The following is a 27708-nucleotide window of genomic DNA, read 5'->3' as shown; positions in this document are numbered from 1 at the left end:
CGGAACTCTATTCGATCTGTCCGGGTACAAACAGAATTAACTGACTGTAATGTATGCCATGTCTAATTTTGAAGGCAAAAGTCCCGCTGATCTCATTGATTTCCTTCAAAAATCTGTGAGAGCATGGGGCAACTGTACACATCGTCATGTTTTGCAGTGACTGTCCCTGTGTCCACTGCTTCTTTCGAGCGGACACTCTCAGCCCTAATGCGAATTTAAATTCAAGCAAGGAATACGACTGCACAGACTCGACTTTCAGCATTAGCCTTGGTAGAAAAGACTCATTGTTGGAACTGAAACGCACAGATAACTTGTACATCAGAGTACAATCGAAGTCTTCTTGAGGAAAGAAATAAGGATGAATTTTGTGTAAAAAATAATCAGTAGTTTTGATGAGTATAATGCTTATTTTTGGCCCCGTTTTTTTGCGCTGAATATGATTTTCTTCTTAATTTTTCTTGTACTTTTTTTTTTCAAACATTTATATTTTTTGTAGAAAGACAGACAAGGGAGTCTCTGTTTCTGAACTTTTTAATCAGAACGCAAAACAACATGAACGTACTAACTTACTTGCTCGTTTCTCTCTGCACGGCCTTTTCCGAACTCACCGCATTAACCCTATAACTGTTGCAAAATAAAACAGCAATTTCACAACAATTATAAAGAGTCTGTACGCTATTAAAAGCATATTAAGAGGTGGGTTCATTCAAGTACAAAACCACTGAAGCTCTAGGTGTGAAATGCATCACCCACCACTGATATATACACAGCGCTTATTGTGGCTATGATTAGTATGAATCTTCCCAACACTGCTAAGATATGCTCTCTCACTCCTCTCTGACCATCTCTTCCCTTCACTGCAGGATTGTATTTGCGAGTACGGTTCTTTCTCTGTTCACAGAATAAGTTTGTCTCCCGGCCTGAGCCGTTCCGATGCCGTGCTGTACTGTTTATCAGGGGAGATATCATGCTGCTTATTCTAGTCAGATCTTGCTCTCTTGTTCTCCACTGTGTAGGGCTGGGCTACTCTCCCCCTGGCTTTATGGTATGTTCCCGGTAGTCTGTAAGATCCTCTATGAGTGCTGCTAGTCATACAAAAAAAAAAATACAAAAAAACACACACACACTTACAAACACACACAGAAAGCACAGTATCTCTCCAGAAATCCAGCCTACACTGCAGGTGTTAGGTACACTCAGACTCACACACTCAGAACAATTCTACCTTCCTTAAAAAAAGATCATTAGTGGTGCTTACCATTGCTCATACTCATGGTTATGAACAATACAAACCCTTAACCTTGAGTATTAAAGGGATTTGCATCTATGTAATTCTTTCTTCTGTGGAACAGAAGATATTTTGAAAAACAGTTTTTGTCCATACATTGCGAGTCAATGTTTTAGGCTCCTCAGGCTAGATCTTCAAAATATCTTCTTTTGTGTTCCACAGAATAAAGGCATAAAGGTTTGGAACAACATAAATAATATGATTAGACTGAGACTTTATTTTTTCTGCAGCTCCTTAACTTGATCAACTTATCATGCAACGTCTGTTGTAATTATTATTATTATTATTATTATTATTACTATTATTATTATTGGTAGTAGTAGTAGTAGTAGTAGTAGTAGTAGTAGTAGTAGTAGTATTGGTATTGGTAACACTTTACAATATTATTATTGGTAACATTTCCTAATACATTTTTAAGATCAAAAGTTGTATATATAAACATTAGTTAATGCACTCTGAATAATAACAATAATAACAATAACTAACATTAACAAAGGTTATTAAATGCTGTAAAAATAGTTCATGTTAGCTAATGCATTTTTTAATGTAAACACCTTGAAAAATGTAAAGTATAACATTATAAATTAATTGTAATTATTATTATTAATTTACATTTAATATTATTATAATATTATTATAAATAAATAACTTATTTTGAAGAAGGGACCCACATTACAACTAGAGACATCAAGGTGGGCTCTTTTACGTTGTGTCTCCGTACTACCCGATCTAGAGCAACCATCTAGAACACCCCATCTAGGAGCAACACCAGAATTCATAGTACTGAAAGCGAAGCATCACCTAAATCTCAGTCGCACCACGGTGAACACTTAAGACTGCTGGACCAGATGAGGGACGTCACGTTCCTGAAGACGAGTCTTCCCAACGGAGGAGGGAAAAACGCTAAATTACTCCCAATCAGAGCACCACTCATCCCCCATTTCCCGCTTCATTAGAGGAAGGATATTGGAGTGTAGTCAGGCAGAGAGAAAGAGCGCGGGAGTGCGGAGGAGGAAGAGGGTTACGGCAGACAAATGCCCTACGTCTTCTCAAACACACACACAGAGACAGCTCCTTTCAGCCCCAGGCTTCAGCACAACAGCACCACACACAGTTGAGCCCCGATCCCTGTCTAAAAACAAAGCTGCCGGCGGCACTGGCAGACCTCTGCCTCCTACACACTACTGCACTGCACTGGGCTCGAGCCAAGTAAGACATACTTACTTGCTCTCTGTCTCACACACACAGAGAGAGTGAGCTACAACTCCAGACCCACTGTGAAGTCAATGGTCAGAAATATCAGTGAATGAGCACATATATGAAAGTGATTGCAGATGCTACAGAATATAAATTATCACTGTTATAAAAACCCAAACACATCAAGGTGTGGCTCGCGCTCAACTACAGGGATGGGCCGTACAGCTGCGGACCACTGGACTACAGATGGCCCTCAGTACACACTTCCAGTCCTGAGTGACTCAAACTCTCCAACCCTCCTAAAAAACAAGAATTAAACATAAAACCCAAGAGGATATTAAGACCTCACACTAGGATCCGCACAGCCAAACACAACCCCGCATGGAAAGAAACAAAAGAAGAGGGCGATTGGGAGAAGAACAGAAAAAAAGTCATTAGAAGGAGTTTTAAAAGCAGCATTCTATTAAAAGCCTCTTCCTGCTCTCCCTCATTAGCTGAGCATATTTATTTCTGTATATCTTGTCTTCATCCCCTGGCACACTGTGTGCGAAAAGCGCTGCTGTTGTGAACTGCGACGCGGCGGGGGGCTTCAGCCATAGGAAGTGTGAGATGAAGGAGAATGTGGGATATAACGGGTGTCATGTGATTGTCAACCGTCCACTATCCACCAATCACCAACTTCCATAGACACAAAGTAGCGAATACTTCTACTAGTGCACTAGGTGTAGTGACAGACTGATATATACAAATTTTCTGGTAAAATCAACAGGGATGCACCAATATTACAATTTTGGCCAATACAGATAAGTCGATAGATAACTCATAAACGGTGATTTTAAAATTCGACACTATTTTGTCAAAATTAATAATGTACAGTATAAAACGTGGATAATAATTTTGAGATTTGGTAACGATTACATTTTACTGTGTTTTTAAAGATTAACTTTATTTTAGCATTAGATGATGGCAAAGGTAATCTAAAAATAAAAATATTTTAATATTTTATATTTTATATAATAGCTTGCACAATTAAATACCCAATATCAAACAATAAATTAAAAACATATCTAATATCAGTCGATAATATTACAAATATATAATGTGCATCCCTAAAAAAAAATAGTTAATTGTGACTAAATATTGACAAATCAAGTCTTAATTTTTTTTTATGTCTTATTTGCTAAAAATGTAAATGTATGCTACACTAACATTCAATAGCAAAGCTGAATATTCGGAGTCATTACTCCAGTCTTCAGTGTCATATGATCCTTCAGAAATCATTCTAATATGCTGATTTTCAGCTCAAGAAACATTTATTATTATTATCAAAGTTGAAAAAAGTTGTACTGCTTAATATTTTAAAAAAATCAGGATTCTTTGATGAATAGAAAGTTCAAAAGAACAGCATTTCATTTTTTAAATATAAATATTTTGTAACATTACAGCCTACATGTATTTACTGTCACTTTTGAATCAACTGAATGAATCTTGATTCTTGCTGAATTAAAGTTTTTTATTTTAATTTTATTTTTTTATCTTTTGAACAGTATACAGTAGTATTGTATTCCCAATATCGGTCTACCACTACAAACTAGTACATAACTCATTTGTGCACTAGAGAAAGGAAAGCTCCACACTGCAGGCACTGACACTGCTTCCTTCCTCCAGAACAGCTCCTGCTTGTAAAAGCTTTATACAGTGGGGTGCACAATCTAATGATAACAGCATGTTTTAAATGTTACCTTGGATACTCTCAGTTTCCTTAACATGCTCGAGAGCTGCACAGGAGCTGGATGGAGAAGTAGAGATTGATGCTGTGCCTCCATTTCAAGATCCAAAATGGACACTGCTGACCAGAGCATTTGCATGCTTTTAAATACTGTGACCTCTCAGGTCTGTACCTGTACATAAAACTGGACCTTATCATGCTATAAGGTGAGCAAATTTCAGAAAACTGGTGATATCTTTAGTTAAGCTGTCAATATATCATTGAATTATTATCTAGCCCAGACTTTGTGTCCACTGGCACAGCCAATTGACAGAGAAAGCTTTTTCTAAAACTGAAAATAAAGATAAGATCAGAATTACAATAATGAACTAATATATATTTTTAAAATCTAGTCAGCCTCAGTAAATAAAATAATATATGTAATGTAATCATATTCTGTCATTTTTATAAATAACTGTGTATATGTGTGTGTATTAACCTCATAGATAAGAAGGGGTTAATAAATAATCAGCATCCTGGGGAAATCTCCCCCTTTTTAGCACCATTGCAGGGGTGGACTGCTGTTTCTTTTTCCATTTAAACTATTATTTAAAAGAAGAAAGAAAGAGGAAAAAACACATTTCCCCCAAGGGCCATCTTCAAACTCCCTCACTACATCTCACTCACACACACACACACACAAATCCTTGACACAATTTATTTCTATATTATTGAAATTCCTCCTCAGTTAATTACTGCTGTGTTGGAGTGAGCATGCAGCGTTATTTGCATTTCTGGGTCCTGTTAAGCAATGTTAAACAGCACAGTCACCACACACACACACACACACACACACCCCCCCAGACAAATATATCTGAGTGTAGCTGACGGCAACACAGTGATCAGCGTAGCAGAGCGGAGAATAGGACGAGGGTAGAGATCAAACAAGCGCGTCGTAACAACATGGCAAACACAACGCTCGCATTTAGCCGCCAAAATGCTTGCCAGCCGGTGGGAGAATGACACAGCCTTTAATTGTTTTCAAAATGAGCACTTTAAATTAACAATGGGCGATGCTTATCTACCAAAATAACAAGGGTATGGGGAAATCACAATAAGTATGCACAAATGAACATACGTGTTTCTATCTGAACTTGGAAAAGGTCTGGCTTGTCTAATAGCTGTGTCACTAGTATCACCAAATGGAACTAAAAAAATAAATAAAATAATAAAGACTATTTTCAAACAGGTTTCCAAATCAGGTCTGCCATTGTTCGGCCAAAGAGATAATCCTGCCCCAAACTCGCGCCACTGGTTGAGCCAGACTTGCTGGTTGTGATTCTCAAACAAACAGCAATGTTTTGATAGCGCTACAGAGACATAATGTTTATACTTTTCAGAGGAAAACACCACAGTCTTTTGAGGCATATGCACAGTGGTGAAGCTCAAATTTCACAAAAATAATATTTGAAAAAGGGACTTGTTTTTTTTTTTACTTTAGGATAGGCTTATGTAATTACTTCTGTTAAAATCACAACATTAAAAGTTACAGTAGTGTCAGATCTTCCATATTGTGACACACATCCGAGTGAAGCGGATTACTGAAAAAAATTGCAGCGTGGTTATTTGTTTCTATCCATCGGTTGTTGATTTGAAGGAGGCAGATCTGAATGCAAGCTTGCAGTCAGTTGTAAGAAAGGGAAAATTTTTAAGTGGACAAAATGATTGGAAAAGTCTGGCATACGTCACCAAGAAAGAAGTCTGTCGTTTCAGTGAACGATCAACTTGATAAGATGCATGTGGAAAATAGATTTTGAAATTCCATTTCATGCAGAAAGTGAATAAAAACACTTATTGGGGCATTGTGGTCACAACAAATCTACATTGTGGTTCAAATCTACCTCACAATATATTTCCTGACTCCTGATAAAAAAATTCTTTAAAAAAAAAGAAAAAGACCAAACCGGCAATTGTTGCTACAGCAGTTTATAAAACGTAGTGCTATACAGAAAGAAAGCAGGTGTGGATAGTTGTCCGCAAAAGGCTCGACAAGCATGAAACTCGCCTTTAAGTCCCCCCCGGACATAACCACGGCGAGAAAAATGGGAAACTAGGGGTGAATCCTGTTAGCATCTGTTTATATAACCCTTGTCGTTGTGACTGGCAGGATTACCAGAACACACTGCTCCTGAACCGGAGAGGAATTCCGTCAGGATCCGCTGCGTTATCAAATCAGGGATGCGTTTCACCGCAAGTGAGAGATTCCGACAACGAGGAAACGCCGCGCATACAAAGAACGAGATCGCATCTCTTAACCCAGTGAGAAGAAACACACTCGCCCTCGGACATGATGCTGCGAGGGCCCTTAACGAGCACACACACATATGCGGACCCTCACACGCGCACGCCGGCCCCCTGCTTCTCCCAGTAAGGGCCTCACACACTGCAGGTAAAGCTTCAAAAGATCGGCATCCCACTGCAGCGCCATGCCAGAAAAGAGAGGGGAGGGAAGAATATGGAGAAGAAGAAGAAGAAGAAGAAAAAAGAAAACGAAAAGAGAGATTGTTATTTAAACAGTCGTGCTAGTAGGGCTTGTATGAATATAAATTTTGAGAGAGACAAAAAGACTAATAGATGGGCGGAGGGAGGGCGAGAATATTATGCAGACGCACCTCAAATGACATTACAATGAAAAGCTCTTGTGGACCACTGTTGGTATGTGTGTTTGACATGGAGAGAAAGATAGAAAGAGAGAGAGATGGAAGGGAAGTGAGTGAGCGAGCGCTCAGAGGGAGTCTCACCTGGGCCCGGCTCTGCTGCAGCCGTCTGCAGGAGATTCAGCTGCAGAATACCTAATGCGTGTGTGGAGGGGCGTGCCGTACAGCCCTGTTACTGGCCCCGGGCCATTCTGTATGATTAAGTCTTCTACACTTAAGGGATAAAGCCTTGCTCTCCTTCTCTCCCACTGGAAGCCATTAGCAGCCCCCCATTTGCAGCTCAGTGTGTGTGTATGTGTGTGCGCCCTGTGCATGTTTGAGCCTATGCATTTGAATGGGTTCATACCCCTGTGTCTTTGTGCTCCTGCCTTGTTTGTGTACGAGTGAGTGTGCTGCTTCCTGAGCAAAGCTTGTGTGATTTTGTCAGTACAAAACAGCTTCACGGCACCCTGGGATTAGTGTCCAGCGGCGAGCTGTTTGGGCCCAGAGTGCACTGCGGTCCGGCCCCCTCATTAGAATGGGCCCACGCAGGGCCAATGGCTGCGGACGCAACATCACAAATCACGATTGGGGTCCTGTTGCCTGTCTCTAAGACCCGCTCCTGAAGGAGTCGGGAGACCGGGCCCCAGATTGTCGCACACACACGCTTGCACTGGATTAATCATGTCGGAGTCCACAGCTCGGAGGGAGGGGTGTTTGATCTCCTCCTGTCCAACATGTGGCACATCTTCACAAAAAACATGTAGTGGTGAATTCTGGGATGTTGCCATGTATAATTGATAAAAATGTACAAAAGAAATACCTTGTTGGGCTACGGATGGATGGATGGATGGATGGATGGATGGATGGATGGATGGATGGATGGATGGATGGATGGATGGATGGATGGATGGATGGATGGATGGATGGATGGATGGATGGATGGATGGATGGATGGATGGATGGATGGATGGATGGATGGATGGATGGATGGATGGATGGATGGATGGATGGAAAATTCCCCACAATTAGCGAAAATAAAACTGTAGATTCCACCTTGATCTATTGAATCCCAACCCAAGTCAATAGGACCCCTTCAACCATTGAACCCGGCGTTAAAAAAGCATAAGGCTAGGCAATCAACATTTAATAAACGAAATCAGAGGCATCCCGTAAGTCCTGCAGTAGGGCTGATTTAATGGCCGCTATGTGTGGCTTCACATCGCCCGTGTTCTCCGGGACAGAGAAAAACACATTATAAATGAAGAGATCCAGCATGCTGTCCATCACTGCCATGTTTCTGGGTTAATGACGCCTTAACGGTCATCCTATCCTGATGCACAGTCTCGTCATGAAGGAGAGAGGAGAGAGGGAGAAGTAGAGGCAGAGTGTCTTTCATTTCCAGATAATTAATAATAGATAAAAGCCTGACTTGTTCTGCATGGCTTAATAGCTTTTAATAGCAGGGAGAATGACGGGAACACGCACGGCTGTGTCTCTAGACGCTGGCCTGCAGACCTCCAGAGACACCGTCATCTTGCTGCAGCACAGAGGGGGGAGGCGTACCTGAGCTAGAACAGACCCACACACACACACACTCGGAAGGAGGCAAGCACGCTAAAGAAGCCCATGCACTTACTCAAACACACGCAGGCACAAACACACCCAAGAGAGCGCAGTTCGTAGGCCTGCTCTCTGAATGGTGCAATTCACTCCTGCCAACACACATATAAAAATACATACGCTCTTTCCCGTAAGCACTACACACATCACAAGCAACCACCGAAGATCAATACCCAGACACAGCGGTATGAAGCCATTCAAAAGAGGGGACTCAACTACATAGAGTGAACAAACGTACACACAAGTGTTGACCGCAGCACATAAACGCACATAAATACCTTGAGTTAAAATGTATTGCTCATTCTGTAATGTATACGATAATGGTGTGTGTTTACTATAGCGATAAGCGCAATATAACCCGCTGGACTTCAGCAATGGCTGCAAGTAGTAACCATCATTGCAGCAGAATTACGCCACCATAAGACTGAGGGTCATCAAATCTGAGGGTCATATTGGAGGTGAGGACTGGAAAAAAATATGAAAATTAATATTTCATATTTCAGTTTCAATTTTAAGCATAGTGATATTCTACACCACAAAACTGTATTAGATTACAGCCGTGACAAATGTTGTATGAAAATAAAGTCAATAAATTAAATATAATGTCTATCATTTAAAATAAATATAAAAATAACATTTTAAAATGTAAATAATTCAATAACCTATTTTTTTCTTATTATTTAAATAAGTCAACAACTAAAATATAAAATAAATATAACATTTCTAAACATATGTCTATATTTGAAATAAACATAATAAATATAACAAATATTAACTTATTAACATTAAGTACACAGACAGAAGAAGGTTTATTGGGCTGCTGTCACTTTAAGAGCTGCACACGAGCGCTTTCTTTCTCAACTGTTTACTCCACTTAAGACATAGGCTAAATGATTGGATTTACGTGAATACTCACCAAGAAGGTTATTTTGAAATCATTTTGTGTGTATTTGGTCATTGAATTGAATTCGGGATCACGGCAGAAGGCCGGTTCCTGTGCACATGTAGGCCCTACTTTGTTTATTGCATTTGATAACATTAAGCATGTCACATGTACGTAACAGTCATGTGTCCAGTCTACTCTCTGTTGTCTGCGTCTACCTAAAACTCTGAATTTTTGTAATCTTTTGGAGTATTAAAATCATGCAGTTATCACAAGCCTGCATAGTGTTTTTGTATAATGAATTTACACTACTTACTGCACATGGCTCTACAATAAAGCACCATGGTCCAATGAAAATAATAAGAAACGAGTAAAAGATTTTTCCCACTTTTGAATTGCAATTATACACTAAACATGAAGTACTATATCCAGATATCAATATAATATTGTATTGCCAAGTCCCTGGTGATTTCCACGCCTACAAAATATCACCATCTAAACAACCGCTGCCATTCTGACAGCGAGAGATGTGCCAAAAAAAACAAAAAAACAATATTTACACTCAGGCAGCCATTTGTCAGCAACACACCAGCATTGACAGGAGAAGGAGGAGACTGTTTCCTCAATATGTCTATGTCTCTCTTTCACTCCTTCCCTGTAGCCAGGGCTGTTTTGAATGCGGGCCGGATTCTGTGACAGCTCCGCCCCTGAAAACACACACATACACACACTCCAGTTGCAGTGGAATGACAGCAGAGATGGAGTGACAGGGATGAGCATTCCCCGAGCGCGGTACGGAAGCGTGGACAGCGGGAGTTCTGCTGGGACTCTTATCGCTCAACTGGGTCACTGTGTCCAATCAGGCTTTGGAGGCCGGCCCGTGAGGGCGGTACAGGCATTTCCTGCTGGATGGGACGCAGCTGACAGCCTCGCCCTCAGACCCTCGCAATCCGAATGCATTGGCTGCCAGCTGCATCTCGCAGGTCCTAGCATTGGTAGCGTACAGTGCCAATCTCTCAGCCTGGGCTTTTCCCAGAAGGGCTTCAACTTCAATAGCCTGTCCTCCAAACCTAGGCCGGGGGACGGCGAGGGAAGCTGATTAACCAAATACTTTTATCAGCACTGAAACTGCTCCGCTGCACAAAATGGCCTTAAAAACCAGTGGCACTGGCCAGAAAACACGCTGGGGGGGGGGGGGGGGGGGGTGCAGAGGCTTATATGGCAAAGGGACACAAAGAAGACTGACTGGACCCAGACCGCAGGCTCACCACTACGTCAATCAAAAAATGAAGAAGAACTCCCTCTAAAAACACATCCGGAGACACTACAGGCCGTAAATAAAATCACACAACAATAATATACTGCACTGGAAAAAATGAGAAAACGGTTCAAAAAACATACCTATGACTCTAGATGCTGGGACAGGACAAGCTGTTTGGAAAATGGGTGGATAGATGGGCTTAAACACATTATCAAAATAAAAATAATAATTTGCATCTATTTACATAATATAACACTAACCAGAGATTCTGAGCAATGGACAGAGCTACAGGAATGAGGGACAGGAAGTCAACACTGTAAAAGAAGGAAATGGTGGAGGAAAAACAGACTAGATACAAGAGTGGGAGGATGGCAAGAGTTTTGTGCTCTTGGGAGAACTTGGATGGCTCAGGCCAAAGGAGACTCTTTTTGTTGTGCTTTCTATTTCTCTACGCTTTCTTTCTTTCTTTCTCTCTTCTCTTCTTCATGTAAGTTGAGGTGTGCTGCATGTTTGTGAGAATGCTTGAAGTAAGGGTAACTTTGATGTTTTTACAAGAGCCAACTAGAGATCCACAACACCTCTGATGTGACAGAAGATGGAGATGAGACAGAACACCGCACACAGAAGCACAAATACAACATGTTGTAGTGGAATCTAACAATATCTATTCAGTCAAAGTCTTGAAAGCAAAACATATTTAGCTTAAAAATTATTTGTGTCATTTTTCTGAAGTTAAAATTAATTACAGTTTAATGAAAGAGATGACTATGGCTGATTTACATAGTGTAAACACGGCGCAGTACTCTCAAAACACTGCTCTGTTTGAACAACTCGACACAGCAACATTACCTCAACAAATTATGTGAGTTTGGGGTAGGACTAGCAAGGAAGTCTAAAATGACTGGAGAAATAAAAATAATATATATATATAATAATAATAATAATAATAGTCACTGACAAAACACAACTTCACAATATGTAAATTGATGACAATATTATTATTTTTTCAGAACATTTACATTTTAATGGCTGTCAATACAGAAAAAGCTTACACTAACCAGCCAAAATTTGAGCATTCCCATACTATCCTGAGCTGTAACGTGTAAGGTAGCAGATGGAAAAAGAATAAAAAAATATAATATTATAATATAATATAATATAATATAATATAATATAATATAATATAATATAATATAATATAATATAATCACTGACATACAGTGTGGCAGAAGGGCAAATGGAAGAGTTTGGGAGACATGTTTGAAGACAATCATTATATCTGCAATTCTGTTTGTTACCGCTAGTGGACCAGTCTAAATCACAGTATATACCAGCAATGAAGACACAAATATAAAAAAAGACAAAGTCACACACATAGACACATTCTTTGTCTCTCACACTTCTCCCTCCTCGCCGCACACATGGCACATTCCTGGCCGTGCGATGCGAGGTTCTGGCTAAAGGCCGTCAGCAGCCGTTTCCTGAGGAAAGCCCTGGGTGCAGTGTCAACTCTCCTTCTTCCTCTGCATTCCCCTCTCTCTCACACACACACACAGTAAAAGATGTAGTCAGGGCCTTATCAGTTTACCACAATTCTGCCTTTCAACACAGAGCAGAACACTGAAGTTTATATATTTATCTTGACACTCTTTGACTCTAAACACACTCACTCTCATAAACACACACTCAGAGGCACAAATGTGCTTAAAAACGCACCCAGGCACATTCTCCAATTTAAAGATTCGGGGAAAACGTAAACCACACTGGCACCACACACACACACACACACACGTAAGAGCACGGTGGAGCTATTGTGTTCACTAGAAGAAAACAGTCAAAGATTAAAGGGGTGCTCAGATCAGATCTGAAATTTGTTTTCATCTGTCTCGCCTGTCAAAGACAAGAGAAAAATGTTTCCAATATACCTGTGCAGAGAGAGAGAGAGAGAGAGAGAGAGAGAGAGAGAGAGAAGTATCGAGGAAGGCAGAGAGAAGCAGAGTCTGGGCGATATAAAGTGAAAGAGGAAAAGAGAGAACATGGAGGGAGAGCAGACGTGATTAAATCCCGTCGGCTGTGTGGGGCTGTCAGCGACTGTGACACAAGGTTCAGATCGCTGCTCACTAGGGAGAGCACCATAATCACGTTCTTCCCGCCGTGATGCCATCAAATGGGGACAGGACGGGGGGCGGTTGCAAAAGGGACACGACGGCAGAACCCAAAACCGCCACACGCACATCCCCCACCTTGCCCAAAATCACCTTTTACACTGGGAATGGGCATTAGTAGGGCATCAAAATTGACAGCGATGAATAATTTGTAAACAATAATTGAATGACTAGAGTTTTGAATTTCAAAACTCCTAACTTAAAAAACTTTGAATGGAAATTCAGTAAAGACAACATGCAAACGTGCCATAAAGGACTTTCAAACTTTCCTTTTTGACTGGTTACTGTGTTATTTTCAGCAGTTCATCAGAGCTGTACACCACTGGATGGTCAACTAGCGCTCCGTGGGCCAAGTCCTACACGTCTATTATTTTTATATGACCCTCCTATTGATTAAGATAAAATTGCTGTGCTGCCTTGTTCACAAAAGTGCATAAATCAGCATTTGGGTGTACATACGATCATACCTTATCCAATCAGATGTATTTATGCACAATACGATTTTTTTCCTTTTAAAAAAAACGGGGGGAAAAGGAAAAGAGAGTCTACATTCTCAATCGTGAACATCATTAAATCTTGCCCTTAAAATATTAAGATATTATATTAATAAACACACGGTATTAAGGGTGTTTAGCATGTTAAACTTTAAGTGAACACAAAATACTTTTTTTTTTAATAACACTGGAACCAAACCAACATTGGACCTCACTGACTTCCATTGTATGGACAAAAGTTTCAAGTTTATTTAATTTATAGAGCACATTTAAAAACAGCAAGCAAGACTGACCAAAATGCTGAACAACCGCATTAAGAAATATAAATTAAATATATATTAGGGCTGTCAAAATATAATCGCGATTAATCGCATCCAAAATAAAAGTTTGTGTTTAAATAATATATGTGTGTGTACTGTGTATAATTAAATTTGTATATATAAATACACACACATGCTTGTATATATTTAATAAAAATGTGTAATTTATATATAAAAAATTATATTTATATATCATATAAATTATATATAAATATATACAGTATATGTATGCAAATACTTCTTAAATATATACATGCGTGTGTGTGTGTATTTATATATACAAAATAATTATACAGAGTACACACACATATATTATGTAAACACAAACTTTTATTTTGGACGCGATTAATCTTTTGACAGCCCTAATATATATACACACATAAAAAGTAAAAAAATCAAATAAAATACCGAGACATTTCTAAAAATACCACAGAAGGAAAGTCATAAGATTTTGGAAAGACATGAGGGTAAGTAAATGACAATATACATTTTTGGGTAAAATATCCCTTTAATCTTTGGACTTCCTCAAAACTTAATTAATTATAATATTTAATATAAATTGTACACATTGTCTTTCAGCATCAGTGCACACAACTGCAAGAATTAGGATGAGAGATTATGCAGTCTTTTTTGCCGACTCTGATGGGGAGAAACTAAATAGAACAGAATGAGAAGGTCTTGAGATGCGTTTTAGGCATGTTTGCTAAAAAATTAATTCTTATAAAGAAGCATTTTTAACATGGCATGGCATGCGAGAAAAGAATAGAAAAAAAAAGAAATAAAATCACCATCATGTAGTCTGATACATGATTGTTCATACAACCAACAATGCACAACCGCGCAGACGGACCCCCATCCCCGAGTACATCATTGATTTATCTGTAGAGTACTCAAGGAGACAAAACGACCAAAATGCCTGCTTTACACCCTCTGGCAGGTGGAGGGCCCCGTGCCGAACGCCCCTGACCTAGGAGGAGGACGGCCTCCCTGGATCACACAGCCATCGGGACCCTCCAGAAATAGATGTTCCCAGTACACCACCAACAATACCATCAACCGAACAGGAGGGAGAAAGAGAACGGGGCTGTTACACACAAAGACGTAAGAGTACAGCCTGACTGCTCGGGAGACAGGAAGAACGCGAGAGAAAAAGAGAGAGAGAGTCTTAATTGCCTTATCCTGTAGTACAGGCTGGGGAGTGCTTTTTGACTTCGGCTTCCAATTTCACGCTACAGCATTATTTAGTTTGATACAGACTTGATTAGGCATTACAATGTGTCCCTCTCTCAAGGAGCTTTGCGGCCGGCCTGCATCACTAGAGGACAGATTAACTCTGCAATCACGCTCCTTCTGAGACCCTTCTACTGTTTGTTTAGCCCGCCGGAGACCGTGCCAGCGCATGTTTGTTTGTGTATGGGGATTTTGTGGGAGGGGTTCTTATTAAATGAACTCTACCCACACTTACAGCGACCCTTATTATGGGACATGACCACAAGATGTAGAAGGAAAGTGTGTGCTTTTGGAGGGGGGGGTAACCCTTAGTCCTTGACCTCTCGGGGGTCTTCCTTTCCATTATATGAGAATTTCTAAAGAACTCAGTCTCAAATCATAGATAAATACACACAAGCAGTGCTGGTGAACATTACTTTTAAAACTAAAGTCTTTTTTTGTCAGCAAACAAAAAATAAAAATTCTAATATAAACCATTACATTAAAATAATTTATATAAATAGATGTTATTTAGTGCAAACTATGATGAAATAAAGACAAAGTAGAGATTTAATTATTATACTTGTTACTTCTATAAAAGTTATTGTTACATATACTACTTTTAATGAAAATCACTTGTACTTTATGAGGAAGGGAGACGTTTTCAATTGCATTTGTTTAAAATTCAAAATAAATCTAAAAAGCATTACTTGTTACTTTAAAAGAAACTGAGCACAAGTCATGCTTTTTCTATTTATTCTTTTTACTTACAAATGCAATTGAAAACGTCTCCCTTCCTCATAAAGTCATCATGTAACAGTGTGAAAGAGTAATGTAAAAGTGCTTTAATAAATTAAAAGTGTAAAGTCACTTTAAGGAGTATCACAATGCAACACGTTAACTAAAAGGTGTCGATTTACTTTAAATTAAGTTTTACAAAATCACTCGTCGTAACCAAGAGTGTAAAAGAGTGCGGCACATGACAACATTATGAGACATGTCCTAACTAATTACGGATTGACTACTTCAGTAACAATGTGTAAAGTATTGCGTTTTACACTTTGCCTCAAGGTATTATGGTGCAAATATATGGAATTGGATTTTAATGATCGAGCTAGATCCAGATAGAAAAAAAAGAATCGACAGCCTGGTCCCTTGTCCCTGTCCATCACTTCAGAACAGGCCAAACTTCACATTTTTAACATCTGTCCATCCACCCATCCATCTATCCATCCATCAACACCAAGGCCCCACTGTACACAACCCCCACGCCCCGCGATCTCCAATTCTCTTTCTTTCCGCTCCCTCTCTCTGCCTCTCCTGGAGCAAGTCGGGCCCTGTTTGATGGTGACATGAAGCATTTATTAGGCGAGAGAAGCTGAGCAGGAAAGAGAGAATAAAGAAGAATTGAGTGCACGAGTGTGTGGATGGTTAATAATTTCTGCGGACTGGTCCTGGATTTTTATTTTATTTATTTTTTTGTATTGCAGTAGCTGAAAGAGACTCCCTTTCCCATCATTTTCAATCACAACAACATAGATACGCTCCTATCAGAGCGGCCCACATCGTACACACGCGCGCCCGCGTCTGAGTGCCAGCAGATGGATGATTAAATACACGCTGTGGCTGTAGCATGGAGAACTTTACCTGGGGACTAAGCCGACGAGATATAACATAAGGTTAACTGATTTGGTTTGGATATGGCGAGTGTTTTGACACAGTTTGAGTAAATTCTGCCTCTCTGGCAATGCTCTAACACAAACACACACGTCAGCTGCTCTGAAATGCAGGTCCGCCACACATGTGCTGCCACAGAGGTGGATGACTTGGTTCTACACACCTCCTTTAATGTGGCCAGAGTCATCTCTCCTGACACAACAATAGTGGTCGACCGTTACTGATTATTTGATGGGAGATACTGATGCCGATATCTTAAAGAGCAGGGTGGCCGATGGGAGATATAAAGCCGATATATTTTTAATTTATATTTATCTAACTTAACATTTAAAAAATAATTTGAAATAAATAATTAGAAAATTAATTAAAAATAAATCTGCAAAACAAAGATTTCTAATTCTGTAATCCTATTACAAAGACAAGGAATTACTCATTTTACATACAGCATACAGTGAAAATGACAAGTGGTCAACTGGATATAGCTTGGCATTGTTAGAAATCAAGGGTTTAAAGTTCAGTGAAGATGAACTCTCCTCCTGTCCGTATTCAATTCGCACGGACCGACCATCACACACAGTGTATACGCGTTCATGCACACTTCAGAAGAGCTGGATTCAACAAAGTCTGCAAGGTTTGCGAAATTAAATGTTTATTAGATATTCAAAGATTTGTTTAAATGATACAAATGCATATTTGCTGAATGCTGACGGTAAATGTTAAAGTATTATAATGTTTGCCTTTTTATTACCAACAATATAAACGCAAACGCTATAATACTTTTTTTGGTTCCGTTTACTTTGTTTAACAGTTCTATGTAATAACGTCAAAATAAAAGTCCTGCTACCGAAACATCAGCAACACAGAAAAACTTATTGGCAGATATTTTAAGAATACCAAATATTGGCCAATATATCGGCCTTGGTGATAAATCGTACGACTACTACACAACACTCCCAGATAAGTACCAGAAAACTCTCACATACTCAAGCAAACCATCTAAAGCACAGATTTTTGAGGGAAAATTCCTACTTCGGGAATAACAAGCATGTCAGAGCTGGTGCAGTGGGTGATGCAAACAGTGATGCAGGTCCGAGTCTGATTCATCCCATTTCTTACACCACCTTCTCTCATTACAACTCTTTTTTGACAAAAAAGGGCCATTAATTATTGGTAACTGCTGCACCATAACTTGTATGAATAATACAATTTAATATGTTTAGTTAGGCAGACGGGTGAGAACTGAGGTGAGATGAGGTGAACAGAGAGAAGGCGAGAGTAATAATCACTCTTTGCCTTCTTCAGTTCCTCTGGGAACTTCTTGAATACAGGAGCAGCCCTCCAAAAAAGCACACATGCAAACTGAACTGCACACAATGGAAAAACCTGACTTTTAACCAACAAATGAACACATCGTAGAAGAACGGCTGTTTTGTAAATGTCATTATTTTTTTTTCCAGTGTCCCCTCCCCTTTATTCTCCCTTTGTGAGCGTATGTGTGTGCGAGCGCTCTCGAATGGAGAGCGACTTTAATTGTTTCTTCAGCATAGCCCCGCTGTTTGCACGGGTTATTATCCCCGACTTTGCGGGAGGGGAGGGGGGGCTTGCTGTTTGACGGGGAATTAAATGAAGAAAAATAAGGAAAAACACATCTGACTCCAGGATCAAGGGCTCGTCTTTCTCTGGGGTCAGGCGGGCTAGCAGAACTGAGAGTCTTTTACAATGAGGGGCTAATTCTGTCTAAGCCAAAAAGGCTTCTATGCTAGGCTCCAGACTAGCCTCAGGATAAAGCGAGGAAGCTTCACGCCTTAAAATCAATTTATCAAGGCATTACTAACCCAACACAGAGACCTGTGGTTCGCACACATAATCTGTCCGTGACGAAAAAGCAGACTGACAAGCACCGCTTCACTATTGTTAGTCCTGTCTGTATTTTTAAAACTAGTTACTTTAATTGATGAGTGAAGGGTCGCAGTAGCCTTTTATCATTCTGCCAAATCAATTGCGCCTCTTTATTCACCGACGTAATTGTCTGGAAGATCTGAAACAAGGTTCAGCCAGACGTTCTGACATCGGATAAACTCTGCAAATTACTCAAAAGTTCAGTTTTGCAGAGTCAAACTCCATGTGTTTGAAAGGGCAAAGCTGCTCAACTCTGCAAGCATGTCTTTGTTTTAGCGGTTTTGTTCTTGCTGCTAGAAAACTTTTTTAGGCCTTGTGAAATCGATAGGTTCTGCTCTGGAGAGAGCCACAAGCGTTCAAGAGATTTCTCTGTGCGTGGGCACATGCATACGTACACACACACACACACACACAGGAACATTTCACCTCCAGCTATACCAGTCCTTCACTGGTCTCGGACGGCTCCCCGAGCGCTTTGCCATAGGAGGCCAGATGACCTGGTGAGGGGTCAGAGGGGACTCTGGGGGGCGTAGCAGGGGTCAAACCAGCACCAGTACTCCTCATTAATGACCTCTGCAGCCCTTCAATCACCACCCTCAAAAAGCTCAGACCAGGGCCCGAAGACTGTCCAGCAGGGAGACAGGCCAATAAATATATGCATCAGCCAGGTGTAGAGAGTGGGCTTAATTGCCCCCTTTCCTTATGTTTAATGTACAGCCCAGTGAGACGGGCAGGGTCGTAGAGCAGACACTCGGAGAGGAGAAAGAGAAGAGAGGAGAGCGTTAATGCATCTTTTAATATCAGGAAAAGCCAATTACCCACAGACAAACACTTCTAACTTTTGACATAGTCGGTAAGATTAACATTTAATGTTTTTGAAAGAAATCTCTTTTGTCCAATCAGGCTGCATTTATTTAATCAAAAATAGTTTAATTTTTAATAGAAAACAGTCTTATTCTAAAAAACATTTGTACAATTTAATAACTGTTTTTGATTTTATTGTATTATATTTTAAAACGGTTTATTCCTGTGATGCAAAGCTGAATCTTCAGCAGCCATTACTAGTCTTCAGTGTCACATGATCCTTCAGAAATCATTCACATATGCTGATTTGTTGCTCAAAAAAACACTTATTATCAACGTTAAAAAAATTGTTGGTAATGGTGATACATTTCTTTCAGAATTCTTCGATTGAAAGTAAAAAATAAATCTTTTGTAACATTATAAATATCTTTACCGTCACGTTTAATTTATTGAATGCATCCTTGCGGAGTAAAAGTATTAAACTGATTTTAAACTTTTGAATTTAGTAGGTAGTGTAACGCAGAGTGGGTCATAACATCCACAGTTTGCCTTACTATATGAAACGTCGCTCAAATTCCTATTCTAGGTCACCAAACTTAATTTCGTAAATGTAAAATAATACTTTCAAGATGTACCGCAACGTGCTTTCTAGACTAAAGGCTCTGACGCTCTCGGTGGACTAAGTGAAAATGGCTGCCATGTTTAATCTACATGGGTACGAGCAGCTTTGAGAGACACTTTCTCTGCGCGTTGTTCCAGCACGTTTTAATCTGCCCTCTGCAGCAGCCCAATCCGGGTTCCAGAGCGCAGCATCTTAGAGCGGCCGCGATCCTCCGGGAAGGCCTGACAGGGGAGCCTTGGCTGGCAGGCTTGGTGGGGAAGGAAGAGGGGGGCGCAGGGAATGCCAACCACACAAACAGAATTAATAACAGCGAGCGTCAGAGCGACGCCTTCTCTTTAGAAGTGAAGCGTGGCATGGAGCGGGTCCGCAGCGAGCTCCGGTTCCGGGCCACTGAGCCCAGGCCTTCTGATAAAGCATGTGGCTAAGCCGGTACAATGGCAGAGCCTACGAATGAGCTCTTACATTAAGACAGATTCTTCCCCACAAAACTAGCAGGCAGGCTGCTGATAAGGAGTTGTCATTGGCAGACACACTGCCCACCAGGGAGAAACCCACATCCAAACCCATCCGCCTTTTCCTCCCATCACAGACCAGACGAATTACGCCACGATCTCCACACCAATAGGTGTCACTGCTTCAAGATAGAGCAAGGTATAACTATTGGACTTGAATAAGAATGTTAAAAAGCGGAAGAAAAAACGTTTTGCCTCTTCATATCATGATACCAGTTGCATCAACATCCAAATACAGCCATTAAAAGAGACCTCAGCTGCTGTCAAACTGTGCGCAATTACATTTTTTTTCCCAGGTTTTGATGAAATACTTTTAGAGTTGTTTAACTAATTGTTCATGCTGTGAAGTCAATGAAAACAAAAAAAAGCAAGAGCATAAAAATCAATTTTGTGGTTCATCTCCCATTAACTCAAAATCACACCCTCTAACGGTCAAACACACAGACACTCAAAATAAATACTTCATTTTCTATCCTCACATAAACTGCCTGGAACTGAAACAAGCACGTCAGAAGATTATTTTAATATTTTAAAAACAAAATCAATACAAAATCACTAAAAGAACGCTTGGTTAAACACATATTTAGGAAAATATTAAACAAAACATGTTTCAGTCACTACAATAGAAAAGTGAATGGACATAATGACTAACAATAAATGCAATCTATTATTCCTAACGAACCATCATTTGAAAATGTGCACCAGATGCAATAAGGTGCAAAACAACAACAACAACGAAACAGCTCACAACTCAAAGCCTGAAATGAAAAACACAAATGCCGGGATGCATAAGAACGCTGGGGGTTCTCGTTCCCTGATCTCTTCATTTGTGGCTCTGCAGCCCTATGGTAACTCACTTCAACATTTTACAACAGCCCACTGACCAATGAAACTTCCACACCGTTGCCAAAAGCCTAGGTGACATAAAAAAAGCCATTTAATGTTAAAACCAGATGGTGCCAGAAGGGAAGGAGAGCAAAGAGATGAGATCTGTGCGGTTACACAAACACACACCAAAAAAAGATCAACACAGCACATTACAGCTTCATTGTCTCTTTCCTTATTCTCAAACATGTAACACAGTTTTCCAGAAGATGACAGTTTCAAATATGACCTCTGAAATCACACAACAGAAAACCTCAGCAGTGTTCTTTAAAGTCAGAAAAATACGCAACTTATAAGAAAACTACAAAATGACTAGAAAATTAAATTACAATTTTTTGTATTGATCTAGTTGTCCCTGCAAAAATCTATGTATGAAAATCTCTTCCTTCCCACAGTCCCTCATAGCACATCTGAAAATGTACATTCAAAACAGCGAGTAACACACAATTCCCAATGAAAACATATGCATATTCTACAGCAAGACCTGAATGCATTCCTGAAAGACATTTTTTTTACATTTCAACCCATCCACACATACCCCTGGTGTCAGTGGGCAGAGAGGGGAATAATGCCATTAGATTTCATTCTCAGCAAGCTTCAGACAAGCACTACTCAAACGTTTTCTCCCTTTCTTAGAATAAAAGGTCCAATCTGATTCGACTGACTGTAAACAACAGTGAAAAAATGGAAATAAGTGCCCTCTCTGTCTCCCTTCCTGTCGTGTGCATTCATCCCCCTCTTAATGTCCTGCAAATGAAGGGGATTTATTAATGTGTAATTAAGTAATAATCATCGCTACATAATGCATGGAACACTCAAGGGGACGGTGGAGATATGAAACAGGAATGCCACAGCTGAACACTCAGTGCATAGACACACATTAAAAAGGGATTAATTGGGAGAAATAATATTTTGATAAGCGCAGCTCCCTCTCCCCCTCTGACGAACGCTCGCTGTCTTTTTCCTCTCTAAATAATCTCTCTCTCGCTCTTGCGTGAGCGAGTAACACTGGCAATCACAGTTTCTAATGTAATGTGATGTGATGTTGAGAGCACGACTTCTTTACAGGAAAATAATCCCCGGTCTAACGTGTCTAACAATGGGCAACGGTTTCTTGAGGAACCTATGTGCCTGCATATGTTTCCGACAGCCGTAACACCTGCAGATTTGCACATATCAAAGCAGAAATTAATGACAAACAAGCTTAACCTCTGCATGAGCGAGCCAATACACTAGACACCGGGACATAAAACATGAATGATTTTGTGCATACCACACTCAGACATATTGTTGGTGCCCTTCTAATCTCAGTGCATAGCAATCAAAGCTAAAGGTGCAGGGCTGAGATAGGGACAGAGCGAGCCTCGGTTACATATTTAATTGGCCTCTGATTGACGTGCATCGCTGAGTCAATACAATCACTGTTTACCCCCCAAACCTCTGTGCTGCAGCAGGCCAATGCATACTTGATAGAAAACTGCAATAGTGTTTATTGCAATACAACCAAACATTTGACTTGAAATTGCCTTGGGAAAAAATAAATAAATAAAACAAAAAATATCAGTTAATGCTTGGAGGGATGATGATCCATATTTAAATACAATATTTCTCTATCACTGCGCATGTGAAAAATAAAAGCTTTTCAAAATAAAGATTACGTTATTGATTACAGGGTCGAAAAGGCTGCTCTCTCTCCAAAACAACTCAACAACATTGTTTAGGATTGATCTGCACCCAGCAGGCTCTGTCAATGTTAAATATATATGACAATAACTTATTCTTACTTTCACTTTAACAGCCATGAATATTATCCACTTACGCTCTGCGTAAACTTATGACCAGGTTTTTTTTCTCTCCTGATGAACCTCTGCAGATTGCGGCCGTTAATTAAAACAAAAAACTGGTTATTATTTGGGGGAGGGGGTACTAATATGGGCCACATGGCCACCCGAAAGCCCATCTGGTTTCTATTGGGGTGAGGGTGCCAAGTGATATCTCGACCGGCAGCGCAATATCTGCCACACACTGCTGATGGACAAGGCAAAATAGCAGCAGGCCTCATTGCTCCTAAATTCACCTGCCTGTGAGTGTTGAGTCTTGTAGGAGGGGCGTGAATAAGATGAGACTGTGTTTGACTGATTCTGCCATGTCAAAGTCACAACCAGAAATAAACTGAGACAATAAACAGTAAAGAAAGGGGAAAAACACCAAGCTGAGATCTATAGAGAATCAGATTCCATTCACAATACCACTACAGACTGAGAAGGGGGTGTCTAAAATGATTTCCACAGAGAGGACAAAATTGGAATATATTGTCTCTATATAACTGTCTATTTTATTATCAGTAGTAGTAGTAGTAGTATTGATAAAAAATCATATTTTTACATTTAACAAATATTATGTATACATTTATTTAAAAAATAAAAAAGCATTACATTATAATGCTTGACTATGAATGACATATATTGTTTAATTCTAAAAATAAACATAATTTAATACACATAAAACCAATTCATAAATACTACTACTACTAACATTATTAAGCCTAAAACAAACTCGAGCAGCACCGTTCCTGTACTTGCACTGCCAACCACAAGACCTGCTGGCACCTGGCATCAAAATGTTAAAGTTTCATTTTCTATGTGGAAAAAAAAGCACACTTAAAGTCTATAAACAAAATGTCACTATTAAAAGCAAAAACATTAAATCAGTGACTTTCACAATCCCCGCCAGTTTTACTCATGAAATCTCATTGGCCATGTGAGTCGTTCCCTCTCGTAAAACGCTTACCTTTAACGGAGCGCGGTTTGGCCTGCTTGCGTCTAGACATCTCCGTGTTAAGGGCAATATTTTACTTTCTTTAACTGATGTCTTGTCCTCTCCGAGAAATATTGACAGGTCACGCGCTGATACTTGGGAGATTTCTTCACTTTGCCTGTTGCAATGCGGCAACTTCGGTCTCGCTAGTCCAGAAGCGTTCAAAGGAAGAGAGAGTACGGCAGAGGAAATGGATATTCCAATGATTAAACTTCTCCAACCTGTAGATTTAACGGATAACTTGCGGCTTTTCCCGTGCTCGAGAAGCGAACGCTCTTTTGTTCCTCCGTAACGGCAGACGCTGACGATGGAGCGGGCACGCGCGCTCAGAGTTTCAAGAAGCGGAGCGTGCCCAAATTACACCTGATCAGAAGCGAGAGGTGCCAATACTTGCCGATAATATGGTAAACCCACTTCGAGGATGTTTCGGAATTGATTCGCAATGTTTTTCCTCCTTTTAGCAGTTGTCGCAACTGTCTCTTTTCGTTGTGATCCCGCCGAACCGCCCTCCTTCGCTGTTATTTTTCCGAAGGTGCCACTCTCAATGGCATTTTACGCAGCATTTTTACCTGAGGGGATTTTTCTTCTTTTTGTTTATCGTCCTAAAAACCGTAAATATTTCTAGTCGCTAGCCTCTCTCTCCCTTTTTCTTTGTCCTGACTCTGGTCTTCCCTCCGCCTCCCGATCCGACTGCTGGCGGGGCTGCAGCGCAGACACACATAATAAAGCCAGGCTTGGCTGGAAATGTAGCCGTGTCCCAGCAGGAGGATGTGAGAGTAGGGTCCCGGCGGGGGAGCGCTCTGATCCCGCAGGGAGCTCCGCACAGCCTGGGTTGAGCAGACAGAGAGAGCCAACAGCACCAAACCATGGTCAGCCATGGAAACTACAGCTTAACTTGGAGCACGGATCGGGGCCAAAACACGGAGCTTCGAGGAAACTCTGCAGCGTGCAAGAAAAAAGACGGACTGGATTCGCTTTTTGCGCTCCTTGTACTCGTGCCATCGTCTCGGGTTCACTCCAGCGTTTAACTGTCGATTGGATACGATTAGGCTACATTTTGACTATTTGTGGGGCTTGTTTTGAACATTTAGCAATCCTACGTCGTCTTTGAAAACGTTTATCTGCGTTTAAAAGGGCAAGATTTAGGATTTAAAGAGATAGTTCGGCTCAATCAAAATGAAAACAGTGTCATCATTTACTCACCCTCACGTTGTTCCAAACCCTTTTGACTTTCTTTCTTTCTTTCTTTCTTTCTGTGGAACACAAAAGGAGATGTTAGGCTGTATGTTAAGGTCTGACAGAATCAGTCACCATTCACTTCCAGTGCACCTTATTTTTCCCCCATACAATGAAAGTGAATGGTGACTGAAGAAATAAAAAGTCATACAGGTTTGAATCAACAAGAAGGTGAGTAAAGGATGACAGATTTGTAATTGTTAGTGTTAACCTTTGCAACATTGAATTTTTTGGAAAAGATCTGCATATGAGAATAATGTTTGGTATCATCAGATGTGTTGTATTTCTCTAATTGTTATAATTGGATATGTTTAATTAACTTTAAACCCCTTTTTCTAGGATTTTTGTTGCATTCTTTTTGGCAGGATTAGGTGTTTTCGACAGTATTTTCATAGCGTTTGTCTGGCCGCCTGCGTGTGCAGAAATAGGATCATTTGTTCAAAAATCAACCTAAGAAATGGTCAAAATCACACGCGGTGCGCCGGAGCTGCTCGGCCGTTGTCATGGATAACATGTTGGGCACCCTGTCTCGGTCAGCGGGATGTCCTGCAGATTGAGCCGGGCACCCCGCGGAGCCACGGAGCGGCCTTTAAAATTGACCCCCCGCGGAGGACCGGGGCCCCTCTTGTCTCGTCTAAGCGCACGCCTGGAGACCGCTTTTAAATGTGCTTCTGGCGTCCCAGAGAGAGAGGCCGCTGACACGAAGGGGCGAAAGCTCACCGCAGTGGTCCCTTTTTCTCTGATAAATTCAAAGGAGGAAAATAGCCCACATTACAAGCTCCTTAAGGGTCAAGGACAGCTGAGACATGAATGGTTTGAAAGAGTGGCATTGTGAAATCACACAGCACACGATTACACCCTCTGTCATCTTTTTACGGATTTGCATTTTTCTCGTGCCACAATGAACAGTTCAGAATAAGACTTACAAGACATGTGGATGAAATTAATTAAGACGCTGGAGAAAAAGAGGTGTGAACGGCAAATGCGGTGGTCCTGCTTGGAATAGACACCGTTGCTATTTTAGGATGATTTTAATGAGTGGCAAATCATTTTTTGAGCTTGGATGGTTGCATGCGCTTCGAAAAATACTGAACGTTTAGAGGAGGAACAAAATCTCACATTGGATGTTACAAGGCCTTTGCAACACTTCATTTCATTCAAACGGTCTCGGTATTGGCTAGTATTTTCCTTCACGCAGCAGGGATGGTGGTAGATTGATGCCCTTACATTATTCATGTGACGATTATTCAAAATTTAGCAATAACTCAACAGCGTTTTGTCCTCTCTCTCATCCGTCTCCTCTCTCGCCGTACCTAGGTATGCATCTATTCTTATGCGACTATCATCCATTGGACAGCGCGGCCTCAGAAAGCACCCTTAAACACTCCCCCATTGTACTGTCACAAGCCTGGAGAGTTCATGTTATATTTATGTTGCCTACAGCGTATTCTCTCTGTTCTGTTCTGTTCAGCTGAACTCACGCCAACTCCTCCAGGTCCCCCCTCCACAGACAATGTTACATCTCATTGGCTTTGCCCTAGATAGGCTATTTTTGTATGAAATAATTAGACATAACTGATTTAAATACTGCAAAGCCAACACTCTTTTGTCTCGTTAACAAAGTACAGGAGAGGCACACTCTTGCGGAGTCATTTATGTCAATCCGTACAAGGAGGCTAAAATACAAATGCGTTCAAAGCTAATGGATCTGAAGCGGGGCCAAAAAAAAAGAGAAAAAAAGCACCATTTTATTAGCTTTCCTTCGATTCGGGTTGTACTTTCGGGACCGTGCTACGGTGACCTGACCTGATAGAATCTATTATGGAAGCAAAAAAAATGGCAGGAAAGCACCGCCAGAAGCTTTTAATTGTCTCAACGTGTACATCAGCAAAATATAGGATTGCTAAAATATGCCACCATACAGCACTAATTGTCCATATAAGGACAGCGTGGCGCTTGAAACAGCACGTTTTGTTTGTTACAGTGACCCCGGACCCAGACAGCCATGCTGATGCCGAGTGCACACGGGCACACGAGGGAGAGGTGCAGAGCAGGAACGCAGATTGGGGCTGACCGCTCGGCTGCACTTTAATGTACCCTCTACTTCATCAGTCCTGATTAGCCACCATAAAAATCCAGATTGAACATTACATTTTTACTGCTGATTGTCTTCCAAACACTCTCAGGTGTTGGCATGTTAAATGCCAGGGTGTGCATCTGTCCTCGCGTCCCATTAGCTTGCTGCAGTGAGACGTCTGACTTGAAAAAGGGGACCCTCTTCAGAAACGAAAGCAATGCAGAACAAATTTCAGGCTTTTAGGCTTACCGCGTCTTGTGCCAAAACCTCAATAACAAGCCCCCCTCCAGCCCCCGTTTCCCTGGCTCTTGCCCCAGACTTACACAAAGAAACAC

The 27708-nt window shown here is 40.6% G+C and overlaps 1 protein-coding gene across 4 annotated transcripts in view; it reads right to left on the bottom strand.

Moving 5' to 3' along the window:
* Nucleotides 1-24819, bottom strand: part of znf423 (zinc finger protein 423) — a 157674-nt gene extending 132855 nt beyond the window's left edge. For 2 of the 4 annotated variants that reach the window (XM_081372534.1, XM_081372536.1), the window contains exon 1: nt 24034-24219. In XM_081372534.1, coding sequence (XP_081228660.1) covers nt 24034-24073 — 40 coding nt within the window. In that variant the 5' untranslated portion in view covers nt 24074-24219. Of the gene's footprint in view, nt 1-24033 lie in introns of all 4 variants that reach the window. The other 2 variants (XM_081372535.1, XM_081372533.1) reach the window with 2 other exon arrangements.
* Nucleotides 24820-27708: the final 2889 nt, after the last annotated feature.

Source organism: Scardinius erythrophthalmus (assembly GCF_964197995.2).
Source record: "Scardinius erythrophthalmus genome assembly, chromosome: 8".
Classification (NCBI taxonomy): Eukaryota; Metazoa; Chordata; class Actinopteri; order Cypriniformes; family Leuciscidae; genus Scardinius; species Scardinius erythrophthalmus.
The sequence above is the reverse complement of the archived record's forward strand: the minus strand, read 5'-3'. Positions and strand labels throughout refer to the sequence as shown.